Source organism: Macaca mulatta, chromosome 10, assembly GCF_049350105.2.
Source record: "Macaca mulatta isolate MMU2019108-1 chromosome 10, T2T-MMU8v2.0, whole genome shotgun sequence".
NCBI classification, from domain to species: Eukaryota; Metazoa; Chordata; class Mammalia; order Primates; family Cercopithecidae; genus Macaca; species Macaca mulatta.
In genome coordinates, this window is record NC_133415.1 from 26,000,625 (window position 1) to 26,026,564 (window position 25,940).

At 44.1% G+C, this 25,940-nt stretch overlaps 1 protein-coding gene and 1 long non-coding RNA gene across 3 annotated transcripts in view; one reads left to right on the forward strand and one right to left on the reverse strand.

The window, feature by feature from the left end:
* Nucleotides 1-17,656, reverse strand: part of GRK3 (G protein-coupled receptor kinase 3) — a 160,753-nt gene extending 143,097 nt beyond the window's left edge. For both annotated transcript variants that reach the window (XM_028827932.2, XM_001104308.5), the window contains exon 1: nt 17,331-17,656. Coding sequence is in view for 1 of the 2 variants with exons in the window: in XM_001104308.5 (XP_001104308.2) it covers nt 17,331-17,443 (113 nt within the window). In the remaining variant the exon portion in view is untranslated. The remainder of the gene's footprint in view (nt 1-17,330) is intronic.
* The window catches only part of LOC114670384 (uncharacterized), a 46,640-nt gene continuing 37,984 nt past the window's right edge, over nt 17,285-25,940 (forward strand). Inside the window, exon 1 of the long non-coding RNA XR_013399442.1 lies at nt 17,285-17,404. This is a non-coding gene — a long non-coding RNA (uncharacterized LOC114670384). The remainder of the gene's footprint in view (nt 17,405-25,940) is intronic.

The window sequence follows — 25,940 nt, forward strand, 5'->3', positions numbered from 1 at the left end:
TCTTAATAAACTTTTGTTTTTCTTCACACTGGTCCTGTTGGTAATTATTTAGTGAGACCTCGTTTAGAGCAACACAGTCTTTTTTTTTTTTTTTTTTTTGAGACAGGATATTGCTCCGTCGCCTGGACTGGAATGCAGTGGCACAATCTCAGCTCACTGCAACCTCTGCCACCTGGGTTCAAGTGATTCTCCTGCCTCAGCTTCCTGAGTAGCTGGGATTACAGGTGCCCACCACCACGCCTGGCTAATTTTTGTATTTTTAGTAGAGACAGGGATTCACCATGTCGGCCAGGCTAGTCTTGAACTCCTGACCTCAGGGGATCCACCCACCTCGGCCTCCCAAAGTGCTGGGATTACAGGCATGATGAGCCACTGCACCGGCCATGAAACACTTATTTTAAAATGATTATTTTAAAATGTTTTCACAAATTAATATTCAAGTAATTTAAAAATAGAAAGCTGTAACATAATTTTAATAAGAGACTTAGATTGCAAGGTTTCCTTAGGCATGGATAGTATGCTTAGAGGGTAGATTATCTTAAAGAGCACGGGTTATTTTTTTTTTTTCTGCTAAATTTAAACATCAGAGCCGTGATTTAACAGACATCCATGATCTGAATGAAGTCAGTGAAGTCTTTTGTACTCAGGAAGTAAATAGATCATCGTTTTCTGAAGGATAATCTCTTACTGTGCTTTCTCCTTTCAATAGCCTTCTTGCATGTTTTTCATCATCCTTCTATGGCAAGCCTTCAGGTCAAGAAGTTGTACATCTGTCCACTCCGGTTGGATCAGTCAGGACCCTTAGGTTGCAAATGAGCCTCTTAAAACTCTACCCGCATCTTTGTAATCAGCATCACAGAGCCTCTTTTTGAGTCATCCAATGCAGTTTCCAAAAAACACATCATCCTCCCGTCAATCTAAGTTGTCTGACATGCGGTACATTTTGCATCTGTGTATAATGCTGTCATAGAAACTATACAGTACATCTTAAGTCACCAGTGCTATTACACATGACATTGGGAAAACTGAGGCTTCCATCGGCCCTGCAGGGACACAGTTGTGATCTTTACACCTAGCCATCTTCTCTACTGTTTTGAAAAATTATTGCAAAAGTTTTCAAACATGCAAAAGGATATAATATAGTGAACACCTAGACCAATCACTCAGCACCTCACTGGAAGTTACCAAGACTGTAATCTGCTACTTTTCCCTACCCCACCCTCCATTTTTTTTCTTTTTCTTTTCTCTTTTTTTGAGACAGAGTTGCACTCTGTTGCTCAAATTAGAGTTTAGTAGTGCAATCTCAGCTTACTTCAGCCTCACTTTCCTGGGCTCAAGTGATCCTCCCACCTCAGCCTCCCAAGTAGCTAGGACGACAGGTGTGTGCCACCATGCCCAACTAATTTTTGTAGAGATGAGGTTTTGGTGTGTTGCCCAAGCTGGTCTTGAACTCCTGGTTCAACTGATCCACCTGCCTCGGCCACCCAAAGTGCTGGAATTACAGGCATGAGCCATTCCGCCCAACTTATCCCACCTCCATTTTTTAAAGCATTTTAAAACAAATCTCAGCCAGTCACAGTGGCTCATCTAAGGATCACCTCAGGTCAGGAGTTCAAGGCTATCCTGGCCAACATGGTGAAACCTCGCCTTTACTAAATACAAAAAATTAGCTGGGCATGGTGGCAGTTGCCTATAATCCCAGCTAGTTGGGAGACTGAGGCAGGAGAATTGCTTGTACCCGGGAGGTGGAGGCTGCAGTGAGCCAAGATTGCACCACTGCACTCCAGCCTGGGCGACAAGAGCAAAACTCCATCTCAATCAATCAATCAATCAATAACAAATCTAAGACCACATGTCGTTTTAGCCTATTTCAGCTTGCATTTCTAAAAATTATGGAAATTTTTCTCATATAAACACAGTCTATTATTACTTCCCAACTCCCCCTTGGAAATAATAATTCCTGAAGATCCAATGCTCAGTTTCTAACCACATTTCCATGACTCAGGTGTCTTTTGTATAGCTGGTGGGTTTCAATCCGGATCTAACCAAGATCCACACATTCATCTGATAGCGCCATCTCTTAAATCTCTTCTCATCAAGGGCATCTGACTGTCCCCACCCCTCACCTTTATCTGCAGTGACACCCCTGAGGAAGCCGAGGAAGCCATCACGGGGGATGCCCTTTCTGTCTGTTGCTTCCTTATAAGGTCTTTCATTGTTCCTCTCTCTCCATATTTCCTATAAACTGAAAGTTACCTCAAAAGACTTGATCATATTCAAGTCCACCATTTGGGGGCAGGAATACTTTTGAGATGGTTTTGGTACTTTATATTGCCTCACAATATGGGGTACACAGTTATTTCATCCTAGTGATGCAAAAATTACATAGAAAATTCAGTTAGTGATAGTCTGATCTCTCCATCTGAAATTCCCCACCAGTCTTTCATTTAGTGACATCATACACTGATGATCTTTGCCTAAATCAATATTTTCATTAAGAATTGCAATATGGGCCAGGCACAGTGGCTCACGCCTGTAATTCCAGCACTTTGGGAGGCTGAGGCAGGCGGATCACGAGGTCAGGAGCTCGAGACCACCGTGGCGAACATGGTGAAACCCTGTCTCTACTAAAAATACAAAAAAATTAGCTGGGCGTGGTGGCGGGTGCCTGTAGTCCCAGCTACTCGGGAGGCTGAAGCAGGAGAATGGCGTGAACCCGGGAGGCGGAGCTTGCAGTGAGCCAAGACTGTGCCACTGCACTTCAGCCTGGGGGCAGAGTGAGACTCCATCTCAAAAAAAAATAAAAAATAAAAAAAGAAGTCCCCTCATTGATTGGTTGGGCACAGTGGCTCAAGCCTGCAATCCCAACTCTTTGAGAGGCTGAAGTGAGCTGATCATTGAGCCCAGGAATTCTCGACCAGCCTTGGCAACATGGCAAAACCCCATCTCTATCAAAAAAGTAAAAAAAAAAAAAAATTAGCAAGGCATGCTAGCCTATGCCCATAGTCCCAGTTACTTGGCAGGCTGAGGTAGGAGGATCAGTTGAGCCCATGAGATTGAGCCTGAAGTGAACTGTGATCACACCACTACTGTACTCCAGCCTGGGTGACAGAGCGAGAGCCTGTCACAAAAAAAAAAAAATTCCTGTCCCGCCACCCCAACCATCAACTAGGTTCTGAATACTCTAAGAAGCAGTTTTCAGGATAAACGCTTAATTCTTTACCTTTTCAATTGCCACTATTGAGAGACAGGTAGGTGCCACGGTTCTACCGCTGGTGGTGATCAATGAGGTGTTCTCTTCTGTCTTGTTTGGGGATCGCTTGTGGCTAGCATCAGTATCTTGGTTTGTTAGTGCAGTCATAATAAATTACCACAAACTTGGGGCTTAAATCAAGCAGAAATTGACTCTTACAGATCTGCACGTCAGAGGTCTGAAATGGGCCTCCCTGGGTTGAGATCAGAATGTCAGTAGGGCTGTGGTCTTACATGGAGGCCGTAAGAGACAGGCCACTTCCTTGCCTTTTCCAGATTCTACAGGCTGCCAACATTCCTCGGTCCATGGCCCCTTCCTCCTTCCTCAAAAGGCCAGCAGTGGCTGGTTGATTCACTCTCATGTTGCATTGCTCTGACACCAACTCCCCGCCCCACTCAGGGTAACACTAGGGCCCACCTAGATAATCCAGGATCATCTCTCTATCTTAAACTCAGCAGCTTAGCTGCTGTGATGCCACCTACACCCCTAACGCCCCCTTGTCGTAGAATAGAACATGTTCATAGGTTCTGGGGATTAAGATGTGGATATTTCAGGGGGGCATCATTCTGCCCACCACAGTGGGTTTGTATCAGCCATATTCTTTTGATGGTCAGGGTATCTCACTTTTAGCCAGTGGGAACCCCTTCTTCTGGCCTCAGAGTTTGTTAGGGATGGTGCCCACCACATTTCTTAGATGGCGCCTTCGCTTTCTGATACAACAGATAACAGAGGTTCCAGGCTCATCTCGCCCACACCTGGAGTCAGGCGCAGGTGCATGGGGTGCCTACGTGATGGAAATGCAATTGTGTCTTGAATTTTTTTAAAGACTGGGGATGATAAGTACACTTATTTTTTTAAAAAATCATGAATTTCAAATAACCTTCCAATTCAAATTTGATCTTACAGAATTTTTATTTAACTCTTATCTTGTCCTCATGTATCTCTTCATTTACACTTAAATTCTTGGTTCTAACCAACAATAACTTTTTTTTTGTTTCACCCGACTTTATATGAAATAATTTCAAAATAAAAATATTAGTCTTAACAGTAAAGCTTCTGAATAAAATTAAAATTTATTTGCAGCTCTATCCTTAAATGTAGAGGAGAATGTGCCCCTATCTTACTTCTTTCCAGCTATCTACCTCAGAGAAAGGCTCACACATAGACCCAAAGGCACCTGTGTAAGAACATTCACTGCAATTGCACTTGGGCTTCTGAGCACAGGGTTAAGTAGATCTGAGTTCTGACATCTCATGCAGCAATTCCAAACACTGACAAGGTCCATATACTGCTGACGAGGAAAAGCTCCACACGCACCACCAGGTGAAGAAGGCAAAAGCCATAAATGGATTTACTAATGTGTTCCTGACAAATACAACTCTGCCCCAAGCTGAGCTCAACAACCTTTCTGGGTAGGGGTTAGATATGCAACCTGTTCCATTAATTTTCCATCACAATTTAGAATGAACTGCTAACGAGTGCCAAGTTTAACATTAAAAATCCTTTACGGGCCAGGCACAGTGGTTCATGCCTGTAATCCCAACACTTTGGGATACTGAGGCAGTTGAATCACTTGAGGCCAGGAGTTCGAGACCAGCCTGGGCAACATAGCAAAACCCTGTCTCTACAAAAAAAACAAAAATATTAGCCAGGCATGGTGGAGCACTTCTGCAGTCCCAGCTACTCAGGAGGCTGAGGCAGGATAATTGGTTGAACGTGGGAGGCGGAGGTTGCAGTGAGCTGAGATGACACCACTGCACTCCAGCCTGGGCAACAGAATGAGACTGTCTCCAAAAAAAAAAAAAAAAAAACTCCTTTACGTATCTAGAGTAACTGACAAATGTGTTCAAGTCAGGGATACTCATTCACCCACTGGCAGGGATGGAGATGAATTTTAATTAAGAATGCACCTAAAATCACAAAAAGATGTTTGCGGTAAGAAAATATTAAGAACCCATAACATGTAGTTTTTCTCAAGTTATAACACTGCCATCATTATTAATAACAATCTTATTACTTAACATGGAATTTATGACACCTTTTCTAGAGAATTATTAATGTATTTATTATTAAGTTAATGTGGCCAGTGAAATTATGCTACTGGAGCACTTCCTCAGACCCCTGCAGTTGATAATCTTTACTGAATGAATACAATGCATTTTCAAACTGTGTTACTAATGTCTGAAATTGACAGTGCTCCTCTACTCAAATTCATGAGTCCCCCCGCCTCATAAAATAAGATTCACCAGGAAAAAGACAGTCTGAAGGTTTCTCTGAAAATATGCTGAATTTGGAATCAGAAAACCTGGGTTTGAAGCTCAACTGTGCCATTTGTTATTAACGTGACCTTGAGCAATTAACTTTTCCCTGAACCTGAATTTCCTTCTTCTAAAATAAGATGATGAGTATTATGGAGCCATTTCCAAGAATCTCTAAATAAAGAAAAAAGCTTGCTCTCTGAGAATTAAAACTTTAAATCAATACATAACACAAAGGGCCGAGAAATGCCAAAGGTTTCTGGTCTGGGCAGCTTTGGCAGTGGTTTCATGAACTATATTGTCAAATCCAGCGGAGGTGTGCCCACCAGCTACAACAGGAAACATGAAAACACGGAAAGATGACTTGTCCCGAGGCCACCCATGGTCAGGGATTTCAAGTACTGGACATCCAGCGTAAGCCGCCCCTGTGGAGCGTGACTGAGTCCCAAGTAACCATCTGACTCATCCACGTGGGTCCGTGCTCGCTACACCACCTTCTGATGGTCATTTTGCTTCCCACAAGGGCGACCCACGAGAGAGAGCTCCAGCCACACAGACGCTGGGCACGGAGGCTCCTACAGGAGCCAGTGTTCAATGCAATGTAGCAAACTGGACATTCTAGCTATGGTGTAGCTTTTCAGGTAAATCTACTGTGTAAGTGAGTTAGCGCACTTTTGGGAGGGGGAGGCTCTCACTTAGTAGGATTCTCAAAAGGGTCTTTAATCTTAAAATAAGAACCAGAGGCCTATAGGAAGAGAATAATTTAGTCAGGCGGACTTGGCTGATTATGTGAGTTTCACAATAAGAGACAGATGCTTAGTACGGTGATATAATAAAATCTAGTTTCTGAGTCTGGAAGGCTAAAAGCCACTCCCTGCACCATAGTCAAGATATTAGTATCTAAGGAGAAAACCAGTTGTCCTCAAATACATAAAATATACCTCTCAATATCTCCACATGGATGAAGCTGGAGTAATTTTTTGTCCTTTTTAAAATTTCTACCTACTACCTGGGAGGCCGAGGCGGGCGGATCACAAGGTCAGGAGATCGAGACCATCCTGGCTAACACAGTGAAACCCCGTCTCTACTAAAAATACAAAAAAAAATTAGCCAGGTGTGGTGATAGGCACCTGTAGTCCCAGCTACTTGGGAGGCTGAGGCAAGAGAATGGCGTAAACCCGGGAGGCAGAGCTTGCAGTGAGCCGAGATCGCACCACTGCATTCCAGCCTGGGCGACAGAGCGAGACTCTATCTCCCAAAAACAACAACAACAAAAAAAATTCTACCTACTACCAAGCATAATTGTAAAAAAGTTAAAAGTTAATATATATATAAAACTATAAAACACTATCTACAAATATCAGTGGGGTTTTCTTAAACTCTAAATAAATGACCATCTACTGTGGGATTTTCTTAAACTCTAAATAAATGACCATCTAATGTAATAAACACGAAATAAATGACCATCTACTGTCACTGGGTTTAATTAGCTAACCTGTATAACTACAGATCTACATGAGAAGTCCGGCAAGTTGGCCTCTCACTAAGATCATTTCAATACTGACCCAAGTCAAACCCTAGTTCTAGAGCATAAGTTTCCTGAAAGTAAGGGAAAGAGGGTTGTAAAAGGCTAGCACCACTGAGCACTTCAAACATGCCCTGCTTTTTCTATCTGCTCCACCATCACCTATGCCACCCCAGCTAGTCATAAACCATAGGCCATAATGCTTCACTTAGAATGATCATCTCACACGAAGGAGTTTCCACCCAAATAAACTTTTCTTATAGAGGAGCCTGAATTTTTACAATAATTTGAAACATCAATCCAGCATCAAGCAGGTCACCTTACTTAAATGAGGACAGAAATGTGGAGAGTCAAGCTAGTCTTCCATGTGGAATTTAATAAGCCAGTCAAATAAATGATGAAACCCTAATAAATCCCTTTCCAAAAACACTCTCGGTTTTATTTTATTTGAGGGATGATGAGGAACAACAAAGTCACCAACATACGTGTCCTCTCATTCATTGCTTAGAAACTGCTATTGTGCAATGTTTTTCTTCTATACTATTGGGATGTTTTGCATAAAAAACAAAGCTTTTCTCCATTGCCACTGGAAACAAAACAGAAAGAAGCAGGTCCAAAATGGAACGAAAAAGATAGGACAGAAATTTTGCACGCTATTCTAGACTTCCTGGTGATGATGATATTTATTGCATGATACTTTTCCCAGTTACGGTGTCATAATATAAAAAAAGACAAAGAAAATTCACTTGAAAAAGGTAGGACCAGGTTAAAGATGTATATTAAAGTCCCCTGATCTTACTTAGCCATGAGGATTCATTCCATTTTAAATAGAAGATAGACCCCACCACCACCACCAAATACCTCATATTTTTTAAAAAGATGTTTCCAAAATACCATCATGGTCTTAGACATTCACAAAGGAAAATGAAAGTCTGCAATATTTAACAGCTGTGTAAATGCCATTCCATGCGACTTTTAGCTTTTGGTTTTCTTTGTTTTTTGTGTGTGTTTTGAGATGAGACCTCACTCTGTCAGGCTGGAGTGCAGTGACATGATTTCAGCTCACTGCAATCTGTGCCTGCTGGGCTCAAGCGATCCTCCCATCTCAGCTTCCTGAGTAGCTGGAGCTGGTACCATAGGTGCGCACAACTATATCCGACTAATTTTCTGTATTTTTGGTAGAGACTGGGTTTTGCCATGTTGCCCAGGCTGGCCTTGAACTCCTGAGCTCAAACGATCCTCCTGCCTTGTCCTCCCAAAGTGCTGGGATTACAGGCGTGAGCCACCACACCTGGCTTCATTTTTAATTTAAACTTTTATCAAAGGCAATAAAGATATGAAAAATTTCAAAGAAATACACCTGAAAATATAACCAGACATATTAGTATCTAAACAAGATGATAAAGATCAGTTGACTGACTTAATAATAAAATGCACGAATACTAACAGCACATTATTCAAGAAAGTTTTATTGCCGACATTGAAGAAGTTTGCTGTCTTCCCTAGCCAATGGGATTTTATGGGGTTTTTTGTTGCTGTTGTTTTGGTTGGTTTTTTTGTTTGTTTGTTTGTGACAGAGTTTTGCTCTTGCCACCTGGGCTAGAGGCAATAGCACGATCTTGGCTCACTGCAACCTCTGCCTCCTGGGTTCAAGCAATTCTTTTGCCTCAGCCTCCCGAGTAGCTAGGATTATAGGCACCTGCCATTATGCCCAGCTAATTTTTGTATTTTTAGTAGAGACGGGGTTTCACCAAGTTGGCCAGGCTGATCTCGAACTCCTGACCTCAGGTGATCCACCTGCCTTGGCCTCCCAAAGTGCTGGGATTACAGTGATTTTATGTTTTTGACTATATGAAACATACCCCGTAATAAATATCCTATGACTTTTTTCTGCATATTTAAAGCTCCCTTTCTTCCTGAAATATTTTAGTCCATAATTATCTAAGAACACCAGTGCCTAGTACCTACTTAGCGGTCAGCAATGGCAGCTGTTGTCATAATACACATGTAACCCATACCTGGCTTCCAACCTCTGACTAACGAAAATATTCATCACCTAAGCAAACTGGTATAATGAATTTTAAATCATTCAAGGAACTAAATCCTAAAATGGAACTTCAGAGGGACTCAACCACACACTTCAAATAGAATTTATTACTAGCTTTGTCATTACTAAATTAATTATGATAATTTTACAGATCTCTTTTTGGTCTTCATAAATTTTGATATTCTTACTCAGCTCAGTAATGTTCAGACTAATGAGCATAGATTACACACAGCAGTGTGCATTATGAGGAACAACTAAAGGAACTGGGGACAGCTTCCTATAAAAGGCATCTTGAGCTAGAGGAGCTGCCTTCAAATGCTTGATGATCGGTCACATTTGAGAGGAACTAAACTTGTTTCTCACAACCACAAAGGGATAATAAGAGATCAGTGCACAGAAGGTATTACAAGAGAGCTTTCTGATACAACAGTTTCCAAAGATGCTCATCAAAGATGCCTGTGGCTAGATATTAGAGAGGGAAGTCACCCATCAAAAAGCATAACTAGATTGGACATCCCCCAAGATCTTTTCAAACATGAGATACTACAATCCTATGTTATTAACATGCAATCTGTTAATGTCTAAGAAAGACTGGAATGAATCACCTTATACACAATACAATGAAGCCAGCTGCTTTTAGATCATGATTTTTGGTTCATTTTTCTGAAACAAAGACTTCTAAAGAATGAGTCAACTCTGCTAATTGCCTGGTTATACCTATTTAATTAGCACGCTTGCAACTCTTACGCACTGATACCACCATCCCGGAGCCTACAGGATGGATAGATGGATAGATGAAAGAAAGAAAGGAAAAAAGAAAGGGAGGAAAGCAAGCAAGCAAACAAGCATGAGTGCAATGAGATACCATCTCACACCAGTTAGAACAGCGATCATTAAAAAGTCAGGAAACAACAGGTGCTGGAGAGGATGTGGAGAAGTAGGAACACTTTTACGCTGTTGGTGGGACTGTAAACTAGTTCAACCATTGTGGAAGACAGTGTGGCGATTCCTCAAGGATCTAGAACTAGAAATACCATTTGACCCAGCCATCCCATTACTGGGTATATACCCAAAAGATCATAAATCATGCTGCTATAAAGACACATGCACACGTATGTTTATTGCGGCACTATTTACAATAGTAAAGACTTGGAACCAACCCAAATGTCCATCAATGATAGACTGGATTAAGAAAATGTGGCACATATATACCATGGAATACTATGCAGCCATAAAAAAGGATGAGTTCATGTCCTTTGTAGGGACATGGATGAAGCTGGAAACCATCGTTCTGGGCAAACTATCACAAGGACAGAAAACCAAACACTACATGTTCTCACTCATAGGTGAGAACTGAACAATGAGAACACTTGGACACAGGGTGGGGAACATCACACACTGGAGCCTGTTGTGGGGTTGGGGGAGAGGGGATGGATAACATTAGGAGATATACCTAATGTAAATGACGAGTTAATGGGTGCAGCACACCAACATGGCACATGTATACATATGTAACAAACCTGCACGTTGTGCACATGTACCCTAGAACTTAAAGTATAATTAAAAAAAAAAGTGTGAGTGAGGTATCATGCATAGAAGGTTCTAGACACACAGTACCACAATAAGCAACTAGAGGAGGAAAACTAAGAAATCTGGGCAATTAACCTACTTATGAGTCTAAGGCTCCACAATTGCTCTTCTCTGTTCCAACCAATCATCCAGCTTTTTAGAAGTCCTGCCTCCCAAACCCATTCCTTCCTCTCTCAGAGCACATGGCACCAGGGTCTCCTTGCAAGACTGCCTTAATATTCGCTATTACATTGTACTTTTTTAAAGGTGTACTTGTATCTTACACTATACATAATCTCAACAATAACCCTATAGTATAAATGTTTTTAATCATTTCTTTTAATATTCCTTCCCATCTTTTTTCTTGAGTTATCCATGTCTGAAATTCAATATGGGTAATTTTTAATGTTTCCTATTATTTACAAATGTATTGCACGACAGAAAATGCTCACAAGGCAGATTTTTATTGGGACATTTTACAATTGGAAAGAAATAGATATTGTATTTTACAGATGGAGAAACTAAATACAGCAAATTTAAGTGACTTGCAGAGGTCCCACAGCAAGTTGCCAGTGGAATCAGATCCTTACCTCTGGCTCCTGATCTAGAACCTTCTCTTACACGACAGTTTGGCAGGTAGTAGGGAAGGCACAGGAAAACGAGGGGCCCAGCAATGACAGTGGCCTTCTGGTGCACTAAGGATGGAGGTCTGGGCTGGCTATTTTCCTATCAGCATCTTTTCCTGCTCCTGAGACTGTAGGAGAAGGAAATGGTGGCAAACGACAGTACGGGTCCAAGGCTGGATCAAGCTGACTTTTACCAACTACCAATCACAAAATAGTTTACAAAATATTTTGCAAAAACATTTTCACTGCATTTGCAATGGGCTCTTTATATAGTGTCCTACATAGAAAGTATTCAAATATGCGTATGCTCCAGTGGAAGCAGAGAGGACCCAAAAGATGGCTTCCAAAATTAGAAGAAACATTTACAGGCTATGAAGAGCCACATTATTACTTATTCTGCATTTTAGACCCACAGAGCAATCACAAAGGGCCCAGGGGTTGTAACTTCTAATCAATGATAAAAATAGGAAGGGAAGAATAAAAAAGTAAGAAATCAGAGAAGGAGAGGGGGGCCGGGATATCCAGTCCCATTCGCATGCAAATTACTTACCATACAAATGATTCTGCAATAATAGAGTAAAAGTTGCCAAATTAATCATTTCCATGTCCCCACTGCCAATGTCCAGAGAATAAGAAGAGACAATGATAGCCATGCACACAGCCTACATTGTCACCTACAGTGGTCCGCAGATATGTGACTGTATTAACAAAGGAAGATTATTTGAATGAGAAAGTGATTGTTATTGCAAATAAAGCCAAATATACTGTTTTTCCCTTTTACTCTTTTCCCAGAAATGAAAAATTCAGGGCAGGGGACAGCTCAGGCTACTCCTTTTTTAAATAAAAAGGAGAGGGGGCAGCTCAGGCGGCCCCTTTTCTAAATAAAAAGACAGCACAAATCCTGTTTTGAGGCTGGGGGGTGAGATGGTGTATTACACAATTTCTCACGAACACCAGCAAGACTGCATGGCTTGTGTTAAACAGAATAGGCATTTAACCCTCAAGCTCATGGGAAATAAGGAACAAGCTGCTTATTCACTTAATCATAATTACCGTTTCTGCAGGTCCCAGAGGAATAGGTGTTCTCTATCAGTCTCTGAGGACTAGCAGCCGATCGGGAGAGTACGAAAAAGGATTTTTCCCCCAAATAAAAAGTCTCGCAGTTTCATCCATTCCTTGCAAAATAAGACGCGAGGGAGTTTGGTATTCATTTTTGGCGAGGCAGCCCAGCAAGACCCTGCCTGGGCTGGGAAAGACCCCGAGCTGGGCAAAACCTGGGCGTCATTCCTGCCTCCGCCACTGTCAGGTGTCACCTGGGCTGAGCTCCTTACCTTCCCTGAGTGTCTGCAACTTCTGTTAAATGGAGCTAATGCAACTCACCTGGTGGAACTATTGTGGGGACAAATGAACTAATTATGCCAACCGCCTGACAGAGGATGAGCTCTCAACTAAAGGTAGTTAATACATTATGACATCATGGAGGTTAAACTTCTCTTTCACTTGCCAGGGCTCCAGGGACCCTAGGGAGGCCAGGCGTCCTGCTAGCTATTTAATACTATTTTGCATTTCACTACTCTGCTGGCCAGCCACTGACTGAAAAAGACCTGCGTTTCCCTTCCTCTAGCCTTGACACCTTCGTCTGATAGTTTCCATCCTTGCCCAAACAGATGTTTGGCAAAGTCCAACTCAGTGTACTGGGGAAACACTTTAAGAGGCTGCCTCTAAGAACACATTGCGTGTAAAAGCTAGAACTGCTTGTACCTCGGAGAGATCTATGAGGCTCTCCATTCGAAGCATTTCACGATGCTCGGCTTTGGCAGATTCTAGGTCCAAAACAGATTTCGCCGGAACATTCATTTCTAAGAATTGACAACTACACGCACTTCTTGCATCTTCAAGTCACTGGCACAAATTAACTTGGACCAAGAATGAAGTAATAACTGAAAGGTCAGAACCAATTATGTTTTGAATTTGTACCTTAATGAAAAAGCAGCAAGAACACTACTGCTTACTCAGAGAACTACTCCTATCAATAATAAGAAATACTTTCTTTCTAAAGGCTATTTGTGCTTCGAACATGGACTTTTCAGTTAAAAATTAGGCTATGAGTACCGGAGAATGAAGACACAGAAAACTCTACAGCCTAAACAGAGAGGAATATTTCAAGTTATCCACCAACCACTTACTGATTGGAGTTAGAAAATTACTGAATAAATTCCGTGTCCACTAAAGAAGAAAACTGGGCCACTAGCAGTAGCTGCACAAACAGAAAGATGCAAACTACCATATCACTATGGAGACTATGTTTAGCTAGTTCTTCAAAGGTAATCACTAACAAATTATTGTAAAACACTTACCAAACATCATGTGTTCTATGCATTATCCTATATTCTATATTCATTCTTTTTTATTATTCTATATTCCATGCATATAGAATAATAAAAGTCATCTATATGCTATTTGTTTGTGCTTAAATAAAATCTTCAAGCAATTACACTTTAAAGCAAACATCCTTCTTGGCTCGACTCTGTGCATTTTACACTAGTCTATAAGCTCCATGAAGGAAGGGGCTGTGGCTGGGTTTGTCATAGTATCCTGGGCCTGGCTCATAGAAATGGCTCTACAACTATGTACTGAATTAATGTCATAAACGGTATCATAAATGTCCTTTAAGGACTCTCAGTCCTCCTAGAAAATTACAAAGAATCTTTAAAATGTCATTTCAGCCCTTCCTATCATATTGTATGAATACTTTGAAAGGACAAGCTTTGCAATAGGTGATCCAACATTCGCAATGTCCAGTAAACAGAAATGAGACTCCAGGGGAAAGATGAAGTTCACGTTACTCAACCTCTTTCAACTATGTGTGATTTCAAGTCATCTGAATTTCGTTCTGTTTTTAAAAAAAGAGTAACAGAGTAATACAGCCTACAGTAAAAGTCATCTGAATCACTCCAGGGTTTAAGATGTTGACTTTTCGTGGGCCTTTGCTTATGAATTAGACCTTACTTAAGTAAAAGTATTTCTTTTCCAACGTGACGTAAAACAACTGGCCTGCACATCTAAATGCTCCTGTTTTAACTGGGCCTGCACAGGGAGTCTGTGGGTCACAGTCTACTACTCCCAATAGGGCCCATTATCAGCTACATTAGCCCAACAACATTTCGGTAAACTAAAGCAGCTATACCATTTGGACAAATAGTCAGCTTTTCCAGGATTTGCACTCATTGGTTAATTGAATAATGTGTCAACATAACAAAATGTTTGCCTCTTGCCATCTCAGAGAAGCAAAATCTCCCCTGGGCAGAATGTTCCATTTTCTGAGACTCTCCTGCAATAGCAGGAAGCTGCAAACCCAGTGTTTCATTTAAATTAGCTAGATATTTCGTTCTGATGCTCTTCTGTTTAAAACTGTGGAAAAGGCAAAGTAACTAAAATAAGGAAGCACAAAGAATAGTGACTGCAAATAATTTGCTGGAAATAAAAAAATCACTAGTGATAGACCAAAGGCAAATTAAAATGTATGCTTCTCATTCAGATACTAAAAATACAAATCTGAACATCTCTTTCAAGAATACCAAAAACTGGGGGTCACATGGCTTGCTCTATAATGAAGCTGAAATAGAAACTCTTATCAGAAAACATTTGACCCGTATCCCTTTCAACAAAAGTGTGAAGTCATACCAGCCATTTAAGTCATTAGGCTGGGGCATTTTAACACGCAGTTAACTTTCTTACAGGATCTAGAAATTCCCCAACCCCCAACCTCCAAATCAAATAGGTAGGCTACTAACTGCCATCCCGTGGTAGACAGAATTTTGCAAGATGTTGTACCTGATAATCTCAATGTGACAGAATCCTAACACAGCCCAAGGAGTGACTGTTACTATGTAAATAGCTACATTACAAAACTAAAGCCAAAGCCACTAAGATAAGTAGAAAACAAATTAGAATCTCAGGGGGAGGTTCCAATGGCCCAATTCGAGAGTCTATTTTAAAAAGAGCAACAGAATAACAATTACTGAAGAGCTGTTTCCTAAAATTACTCTCTGGTTGGTATTTCTCAATTTTAAAATGTCATGAGAAATATGCTGGCTGTCACTCTGCCTTAAAAGAAAGCATTACCAAAGAATACCACTGAAAAACAAAGGCATTCATACAAGGAAGTGAACACCCTAAGCGCATAAGTAAGTTCTTAAGAGGGACACTAAAAAAGCAGAAGTCACATTAAGTTCCAAATACCAAGAAAAAAAGAAAACTGAACAGAAGTTCCTAACTTTAGTAATATTATATTCTACCCCCCAAAAAAATAACTGCCCATGAGTTGAGATTTATCAATTGTATATATAGAAACCCCACATATTTAGGACTCCCTGCCTTTGGGTGGTGGAGGGACACTAGGAAAGGCAAGAGAAAAAGGAATTAAGCCTTTTTCTACCACATTTATAAAAATGGACAATTTTTTCGGTGAAATTTAGGTTTGATATAGGAGTTCTTGTTCTCTAAGTAAGTTTCCCACTTGCCGGAAATTTTAAGCAGCACTGATTATTTCAATTAGCTTCAGATCTGCTACACTCTGGAATAGGGGTGTTAAACTCACGACATCGCAGACAGGTTTGCACTTTTCCCTGATTTTCACTACTTGGCATTGCCTATCAAAGAGTAGCACACCCTGCAAAGCCAACAAGAGGCCTGGGCTAAGGAGGAAAAAGAGGCCAAAAATATCCAGCAAGCAAGTCTTCATTTGCACAATTTAGCTTTTCACAACAAATAACAAGCGGACTGGTATTCTCTGTATCATAGGGCTCATAGATGGACTTGTAAAAAAATCATATGATGATCACTTAGCATTAGGTAACATTTAAGCAATCTCGGGCGCCTAACGCTTGACGGACTGATGATTTCAAAAGGACAGTAACTTTGGTGTAGATTCCAATATTTTACAGAATTGCATGGTTTCAAATTCACCATAAAGAAAATGCCTCTTTTGAGCATCAATTCCAAGAGCTATTTAGCATCAAGGAACCGCATTAGCTGCACAACTCATGATGGTGTTAATTAGGAAAAAGGAGCTAGAGAAAAAAAAAATCCATCGCTGAAGCCTTGATACACTATTTAAAACTCACCATTAACCTGACGAACTAGTTTTTCTGGGGAAGTGCTGATGATACGAACTAGCAAAAAAATTTACTAGTTCCTTAATAATAAATCATTTGAGAGAAAATTGCAACTTGGTATGGACCTCACCGAGCCCCTCGCCAATTCAATCGGGCCCTCCTTTGATAATTTAACAACAAATTCCTGTCTGGAATCATCCGTTCAAGTGTCTTTTTAAGTGACTCCCGTTTCAATTTTTTAATGAAGTGCCACCAGTAGATCTACAAGTTGAGGAAAGCAGCTCAGGTGACACACTTCGCACCAAAAAGAATATTGAGTGGGTCAAAATCCTGCCTAGGCACAAAATAGAAGAGAAGCCTAAGAAGGCGACTAGACTTAGTGACTACAAGAAGAGCAAGCACTGAAAACAGCAGTTTACCTCGGACCATAAGCAACAAGCCTGCAGTCCCCAGGTAAGCAGCCCAGAGGGAGCTGAGAGATGAAGTTGGAAAGGGGGACCGCAGAGCCCGGGAAGAAGCAGCGACCAGGATGGAGCGCAAAGGAGTGACAGGAAAGGAGCCAAGGGGGACCACACCAATGCAACAGGAAGAACCACGGGGATGGGACAGGGCAGGACAGGGCTGGGCGGGAGGGGGCGAGAGGGATGGAGCTAGTCCAGCAAAGTCATAACCAGCCCCTCGCTGGGGCGCTCGCTGCGCGCAGGGCGCCGCGCCGGGCATTTCGGAGCGCTCTCTCCCGGAGTGCCCCCCACCAGCCCTCCGATGCCCCATTTCAGAGACTGGAACAACGAGGCTGGCCCCGCATCGCCCGCTCCGCTGTGTCACCCGCCCCGGGGCAGCGGAGGTTCAGTGCCTGACCCTCCAGGAAGCAGGGAGTCGCTGGCGGCCGCAGGGGGCGGCGGCTTCGGGCCGGCGCCGGCCGGGGCAGCTGGTACCTGGGCTCCGGCAGGACGATCCTCTTGCTTGCGCGGGCGGCCGGGGTAGCCTTGCTCTTCTCCATGGCCATCAGGTAACTGACATCGGCCAGCACGGCCTCCAGGTCCGCCATGTTGGCGAGCTTTGGCGGCGGCGGCGGCGGTTACTCGGGACCTGGACGGGACGCGCGCCCGCCGCCGCCGCCCGCCGCGCCCCGACCTGGGGGGGCCGCCCCGGGGCAGCCCCCCCCTCCGCGCGCCCCCGCCCCGCGCGCGCGCCGCGCGCCCCACCAGCGCCCTGCGCGCGCCGCAGGCTGTAGCCCGCCGGGGTCGCCGCGCGCCTCCCCGCTCCGCCCCCTCGCGCGCCGCCCGCCGGCCCGCGCACGCGCGCCGCCCCCTGCTCCTTCCGCGAGGGTCTGCGGGGAGCGCGCGCCCGATGGTCGGCGCCCCTGGGTGCACAGTCCCGGCGGCCCGGCTCTGCCAGCGCCTCCTGACCAAGTCTCTACGGTCGCCCTCCCCTCGGGGTGGCCACGAGGGACTCCTCCTCCTCTTCCTCCTCCCTTCCCTCCCCCTCGGCCTCCGCCTTCTCCTTCTCCCCCTTGTTCGCTGCCCCGACCTCCCGCCCCCAGCTCCATGCGCTCTCTTGCCAGCCCCGCTCATCCAGAGAAGCCCTGGGCCCGATGCCCACTACCCAAGCGGCACCGGGGAGGCCTCTGCTCCCTGGACACAGTAGTTCTCAAACTGGACAGTGTCAATCAGCATCCTCCGGGAGGTCAGGGGTGGCCCTGGAAATACACGTGTCCCACCTGTCCCCGCAGGTGATGAAACTCCTGCTCTGGTCCGAGCTACCCCTGAACAGCGCTCAGCGGGCCGGGCCCCCAACCTGGCTCCTGACCCTGAAAATCCCCCCAACCCCGCCGTGAGAATTCAGCGAAGAGTAAAAGCTGGAAAAAGTTGCGTGTCTCAGGCTAAGCAGAACAAAGTGGGTGACGGCTCCCCCTCTTGAACAGAGATGCCGTTAGGGAGCCCCCTGATGGAAGAGCTCTTGGCTTAAGAAGGTCACCACTCCCTTGCACTCAGGTGAGAGGTTTGAGTTTGGGTGTTGAAATGGTGTTGAGAAATAGAATGAGAGAGATTATTCCTGTCGTTAGGGTATTACGGTCAATACTAGGGACAATTAGGAAGCATCTACTGCGAGCACACTCGCACCACGAGGGTGATTTAGGGAAGTGGAGAGGCGAGATAGCGCCCAAACACCCAAGCTAGGGGGGAATTTCCAGCTTCCCGATCTTCGGTCTCGGTGTCTTTCGTCATCACTCCACCCCCTGCCTGGGGTTTTCAGTTGCTTCTTATTTTTCTACAGTGTGCACACAAGTCCACACTCAGGATCCATATGACACTCAGGCTGGCGTGGTGTTAAGGGACACGCAGGCAGTCTTAGGAAGACCTAACCTGGAAATGAATGTTTTAAAATCCCTTTCATTCACCTGAATTGGTCACGTATTTCCATGAGCCTAGACGTTGCTAGAATTTGAGTAAATGTTCTGTCCATAACTTACAGGGTTAACGGGACCCACCAGACACAGTTAAGGTCAAATTTCGGGTATTTCATGTGATGTCATTGCAGAAGCAGCCTGATTCCGTCATCAAGTAGCCTGATACCCTCTTTTGTTTTCTCTCCCAGCCCGCCACCCCCCACAATCTAATTCCCTGCTAAGCCTGCCATCACCATTGACCAGTTTTACCATATGCTTCTCAAGATCCAAGGCACAATAGGCATAAAGTTGTCCTGAAAAGCACAAGAGGAGTGTCAGAAGTAGGAATGGCTGTTGAAGGAGCTTGGTCTGGCAGCAGAAAGTTGAAATGACAGGCAAGCATGAAATATATTAATGAGACAAAGCTATGCATGAGCCAAATATCAAACTTTAATCTTCTACCCACTGTTTTTTTTTTTTTTTTTTTTTTTTTTTGCTTAAAAACAGGAAGACAGAATGTCTTGTCGAGGGTCACCCCAGGAGGAGGAGTAAATTCCCCAAAAAGCAGAACATATTTTTATGATTTAATTAATACAGTTTCTCTCAATGTGTCTGTTTATCATTTGAGCATCCACATGATCAGACCTGACATCCGCCTGCATTTTCTTGGTCGTCTTTGACTTCAGTTAAGAACCTTTTGGGTTTTGCTTTTTGCTCTTTTTTTCCCCCAGCAGTGCTGTGTAGTAAGTTTGGAACAAGACACACCTGAAATCAAATCCCTGCTCTGTGCTGGGTGATCTTCGAGGCAGTCTTTTACCTCTTTCTACTTTATTGTTCTCATAGGAAAAGTAGTAATAAGGCCTTTTACCCCAGGGTTGTTGAGAAGACAGAGGAGAAAAAGCACATAAAAATGCACCTTGTTGGGTGCGGTGGCTCAATGCCAGCACTTTGGGAGGCTGAGGCAGGTGGATTGCTTGATGCCAGGAGTTCAAGACCAGCCTGGCCAACATGAAAAATACATTAAAAATAATGTCTCTATTAAAAATACAAAAATTAGCCAGGCATGGTGGTGCACGCCTGTAATCCCAGCTACTCGGGAGACTGAGGCAGAAGAATCGCTTGAACCCAGGAAGCAAAAGCTGCAGTGAGTCAAGATTGCAGCATTGGCCAGGGGTGGTGGCTCATGCCTGTAATCCCAGTACTTTGGGAGGCCGAGGAGGGTGGATCACGAGGTCAGGAGATCGAGACTATCCTGGCTAACACGGTGAAACCCCGTCTGCACTAAAAATACAAGAACAAAATAAACTGGGCATGGTGGCGGGCGCCTGTAGTGCCAGCTTCTTGGGAGACTGAGGCAGGAGAATGGTGTGAACCCGGGAGGTGGAGCTTGCAGTGAGCCGAGATCGCGCCACTGCACTCCAGCCTGGGCAACAGAGCAGGACCCTGTCTTAAAAAAAAAAAAGTATCTTGCCTGGCACCCAGTAGATCCTCTATAAAGGTCATAGCACTTCCTGTATTTATTTTGCTTCATTTTACCCTGGCATGCTATAGAAGATACTGAAACTAGTTGTTCACAGTCATTACACTTGAAGCAGGAAGACCCCTTACCAAAAATAACGTCTCCCTAGGGCATTTCTAGGAAGCAAAATGGCAAAAACATTTGCATTTATAAACATGAGCAATTACTCTTTTGGCAGAAAGAACAAGGAGTCCAAAATTTGTTCCTCTAACTGAGGCCCCTACACCATTTGAGTCAGCTGACTCAATTACCCAGGGGTATTTTTTTCTGGTATACATAATGTATCAATTTCTGTTCCCTGGCTGTCTCTTTGGTTGTCTCACTTTCTCCACCCCCTCTTATTTCTCTTTTTCTTGACTCTCTTAATACTGCATAGCTTTTTGTGTTCACTGCAAACAAAAGGTGTTAATGACAGTGATGAAGTTGTCATCACTGACCTGCTGGATCCTGTTACTAAACACCATCCCCAGCCTGTAATCATTACAAAGAACAGAGAAAACAAATAGCAAACCATTTGTACTTAGTTAATAATGCTCCCTTGCAAATAATTATGTTTCCCACCCCCAGAGGATTTAAATGACTTCGGGCTCACGCTGCTTGTGATAATAGACAAAACTCCAGCGTTCCCACAAGATTCATAATGTTTCCTTTTCTTCTTTTCTATGCCTTCCCATCGTTAGAGGAGATGTTACTGAGATGGGTGCGTTAAAGTTTAGGCTTTTCAGAGTTTATTTTACTAACAACTGAAAGGAAAAAAGCTAACTAGAACTGACTGGTCTGATTTGTTTTAGATTCTGGGCTTTACTAGGACTTCCTACTCTCAGAATCTCTGGATTATAAAATCTGGGTGGGGTGGGAGCTGGAAAATTAATCACGGATGAAAAGAAAATCAACTCTAAGGCTCCAGTTAGAAGATTTTTGAAAATGGCAGAACATGACTGGCCTTCATTCAAGTCAAAATATTTAAAGCAATCCTTGCTAAGAAGAACTTGATTTTGTATAAGCAGTCCCTTAAATAGAGTTGCTTCTCAAGAAACCCACACACAATTGAGGTTTGAATGGTGTTATTTATAAGCACCTCACTCTGTAAGCCTCTGCAGGTATTTCTAGCCTCCAAGGGGCCACTGTCCCATTTCACCTGTAATTTGGATCACAATTCTGTTTATTGTCACACACATCATACAAACTGCTTTTCATGCTACTTTTATCCACAAAGCTTTACAAACTTTAATGGCAGCTCTATATATGGCAACTTTAAAAAGATCTGCCAAAAGGTATGACACCAGCCTTTGGTTTTATTAAACTATCCCCGATTAGCACTGAAATGATGTTCAATACTGAAGTACTTTCCTTTCAATATGTGAGTGGAAACAATTTCTCTATGGGTGCTGCTGGTCGGAGAGTCACAGTGTTGTGGTTCAGAGCATGGACTCAGAAGTCAAATGGCCTGGATAAGAAGCCCAAGACCAGTCCTCCTGAGCTGTGTGACCTTAGACAAGTTGTCTGCTCTCTCTGTGTCTCAGCTCTGTCTCAGTGTTGTTAACGGGATTGCCGTGACAGCAATGCTGTAACAGGTAAAAAGCACTTAGAACTGTGTCTGGCACACAGAAAGCACTCAATAAATATTGACCGGGTTAGCAGCAGCCGCAGCATCATTGGAGCATCTCCACATCATACAGGGCCTGATGGAAAGAGAGACCAGCACTGAGAATGAACAAAACAGCGCTGGCTCTGACCCGCTGGCTCTGGCATTGCTGAATAACTCTAAGCCAGTCTCTTAAGCTTTTTAAATCTCACTTTTCACCAATAACTAATGAAAGGATTGAAGGAGCGGGTCCCCTGAGGTCTTTTCAAATTCTAAAATTCTCCAGCTTTAATCCTGCAGTGAATCATTTTGCAAGGTAGAGAATACTCACCTCCCTCCATCACATCTTACGAGTTTAGGTTTCAGTGCATAGGGCAATACTCAGGGCATTAATCATTTCCACTGTCACCGTAGCCTGCAGGTGAGGTGAGCAACCCATTAGTTTGCTTCTGGAAACAAGGCTGTCTGTATTTGTTCCCCCAGCATCTGCACTCAGCACACTGACTTTGCTCAATACATGTGTCGGATGGGTAAGTGAGTAAATGAATGAATGACGTAAAGATTGTAGATTCTCTCAACCTTCTATTGGAAAATAACCTAAAGGGAGGGGGGAAAATTGCTACTTAAAACCACAAGTGCCACTCAAGGGATGCCTCCTATGAAAGGAGGAGTGCTAACTGCCAGGTCCCCACTGGTCCTTGGTGCTGCTTATGGCCTGGAAGGCCTCTCCTACAGCCAAGAGCCCTGATGTGCTTGGGCTGTGCAAAGGTGAGTCTGGGAACTCTAGGCATAGGAATGGAGAGCGCTCACTCCCTTTGCCTCAGAAAGGGGATTTACAGAGGAACTTGAAAGAGGGAGTAAGAGAGAGGGCAACAAGATGGGCCGAGGCTAGGCACTGCATGCAGTGGCCGTCAAGCCTGGGGGTGGGGTGGTCTGGAAAACATTCCGGAACAGGAAATCTGTGTTTCCGTCTTCTGTGCCATTTGAAGTTCTGTACGGCAATGCCGTGCTTTTCCAGTGACCCTTACAACTTCCCAGCTTGTATTTGTGGGTACTTTGATGGAAAGTCGCAGGGGAGGCAGGGAACCAGGGCTGGGATCAATAGCAGGACCGAGATAAAGGAACAGTTGTAAGAGCAAGAGAACAAGAACTCAGCAAAAGCAGGGAATTTGGGGCCTGCCATGATGATGGGAACGTGGGCTCCGATGATCTGCAGACAGCCAAGGCAGACCTTGGCCTCTCCGTGGGACTGGAAAGCCCAGCTTGTCTCCCTCTCAAGGAGTAAGAAGATGACCTCTGGATACGTGACCTCTGGATACAAACGGCCAGAACTTTTCTGCATCACAAAGTCACCTCTGGCCCTTAGCCTGGTGGCCTTCCCTCCAGCATTCTGTCCCAAAGGACACGTGCCATTTAGCTGGGAAATTATATCAAAACCAATCCAAGAAAGGCTACCACCGACCCCAGCCTGCTGAGAAAATGTGTACAGATCTCCCAGGGCACCCCTTTACAAACATAGGTCATTTTGGCACATGCCACCTGGGCCAGTGGCAGCAGGCACTGAGCAAATCTACCCCCGACCTCTCAGAGCTTGTCTCTTCCTGTCCTGGCCAGGTCTGTTTCTTCTCTCTTGATCAACAGAAATAACTCCCAGACTGCTTGGGATAGAGTAGCTCATGAATAGAGATTCAAACAGGTCACACTCAATTATGAAATCAGGGTGCGTGGGCCAGGCCTGGCGTAACCCTGATCCCAGAGGACCACCCCTACCCTCCCCAGGGAGCCACCAGAAAAGCTGTCACATGCTCCTAAGACATGCTCACCGCCAGCACCCCCAGACACTTATGTGCTGAAATTGCCAACATGCAGATTCAGAGGTCCAGTGGGGGCCTGGGAATCTGCGCTCTTTGCAAGCCCCCAGGTGGGGGCAACACAGCAGAAACATTGACATCTTCGGCCCCACCACGGAATTAACTAAAGACAAATCTGCACTGGAACAAGATGCCTCGGCAGTCTCCCACCCTGAAGTTGTTCAGGCTGGCCTCACTTAGGGGAGGGAGTTCCGATTAGAGAAAGTTCGGATCCGCTGAGCCCAAATGGACAGCCACCAGACAAAGGAGGAGAGGAGGGACAGGCAGGACAGAGGGGTCAGCAGGACTAGATTCTGCAGCACCTGGAGCCACAGTGGGGAATTGAAGCTATCCTCGGGGCACCAAAAAGCCAGTGGAAGGTTTCCAAGAGGAGAGTGACAAAATCAGATGGACCGTTTTATAGGATTCTTCTAGCTGGGGATACAGGACCAGTGGGAGAGGGGCGGATAGGTGAATTAAGGGAGGCCCTAAAAAGATCTAGGGTAGCAATCCAAGAGACCCAGAAGAGGGTAGCTGCAGTCAGCAGACCAGCACATCACTCGTAGTCCAGGGTAATTTGCAGGCCTCTGAAGCAGCCAAGTACAAAAGGAAGGCCCTCCCACTTCCCTTCTCCCTGGACCAGATCTCTCTGACTTCTCACCTGGAAGGGGCCCACAGGTTGCTAACTCCTTGTCCTGTTTCCAAACCCTCCCTCCTTCAACCCATCTGATACTCTCCCGCCCCCTGCTCAAAAACCTTCAATAACTCCCCATTGCCGGCCAAATGATCTGCAAACTCCTCCGCCCACACTTTTATGTTCTACTTCTATTTCTGCCTAACCCTTGACACAGTAGTTCACACTTTCATTCATGCAACAAATATTTATTGACTACCATCAATGTGAAAGGCACTAAAAAGAAATCACTCATCTGCCAAGGCACATAATCAATTTTGGGAGGCTGATAGCCACACTAAAATGCTCTTCCAAATAAGCGTGTTGGCTGTAGCAAATGAAAATAATAATAGAAAACACTTATTAAATACTAACTTTGTGCCAACTATCATGTTAAATGTTTTGTGGGACTATCTTAATAATCTTCCTCAGACACCTATAATGGAGAGGGTTGGCCTCATTTTTTTGTTTTGTGGGTTTTTGTTTTGTTTGTTTGAGACAGGGTCTCACTCTGTCACCAAGGCTGGAGTGCAGTGGTGTGATCTCAGCTCACTGTAGCCTCAACCTCCTGGGTTTAAGCAGTCTTCCTGTAGCAGGATGAGCCGCAGACAAAACTCCTCAGACACCAGGTTAAAGAAGGAAGGGGTTTATATGGCCAGGGGCATTGGCAAGACTCCTGTCTCAAGAGCCAAGCTCCCCGAGTGAGCAATTCCTGTCCCTTTTAAGGGCTCACAACTCTAAGGGTGTGTGTGTGAGAGGGTCATGATCGATTGAGCAAGCAGGGGGTACGTGACTGGGGGCTGCATGCACCGGTAATTAGATCGGAACCAAATAGAATAGGGATTTTCACAGTGCTTTTCTATACAATGTCTGTAATCTATAGATAACATAACCGGTTAGGTCAGGGGTCGATCTTTAACTACCAGACCCAGGGTGTGGCACCGGGCTGTCTGCTTGGGGATTTCACTTCTGCCTTTTAGTTTTTACTTTTTCTTTCTTTGGAGGCAGAAATTGGGCATAAGACAATATGAGGGGTGGTCTCCTTCCTTATTGCCCCGCTTTGAGACTCTCACTCAATAGTGGGAGTTCTCACTTTCATTTTTACTACCCATGTCTTCTTGCAAGACAGATTGATAGTGATTCATATAGTACACTTGTGCTGAAGCATTTTGGTGAACTAAGGTAGCGATGAGCTTTTTATCATTTGAAGAAGTACAGGTAGCAAACAAGGGAGCAGTAAGCAGGTTCCTATTATTATTATAACTCTTATTATAATAGTTTTAAATCTTACTAGCACTGGGAACCATTTTCCAAACATGGCCCAGGATCAAATCCATGCCACACTTGCACTGGCACATGTGCCAGTTTTGTCATATCTCTAACTATGGCTCCAACTACTTGCCCTTGATTATCTATGTGTAGGCAGCAATTAGTAAGGTTAAATTTCCTACAGACCTCTCCTTCAGCTGCTAGCAAGTAGTCGAGAGTTAATCTATTTTGATAGATAGCATTTCCCATCTAAGTTTCTT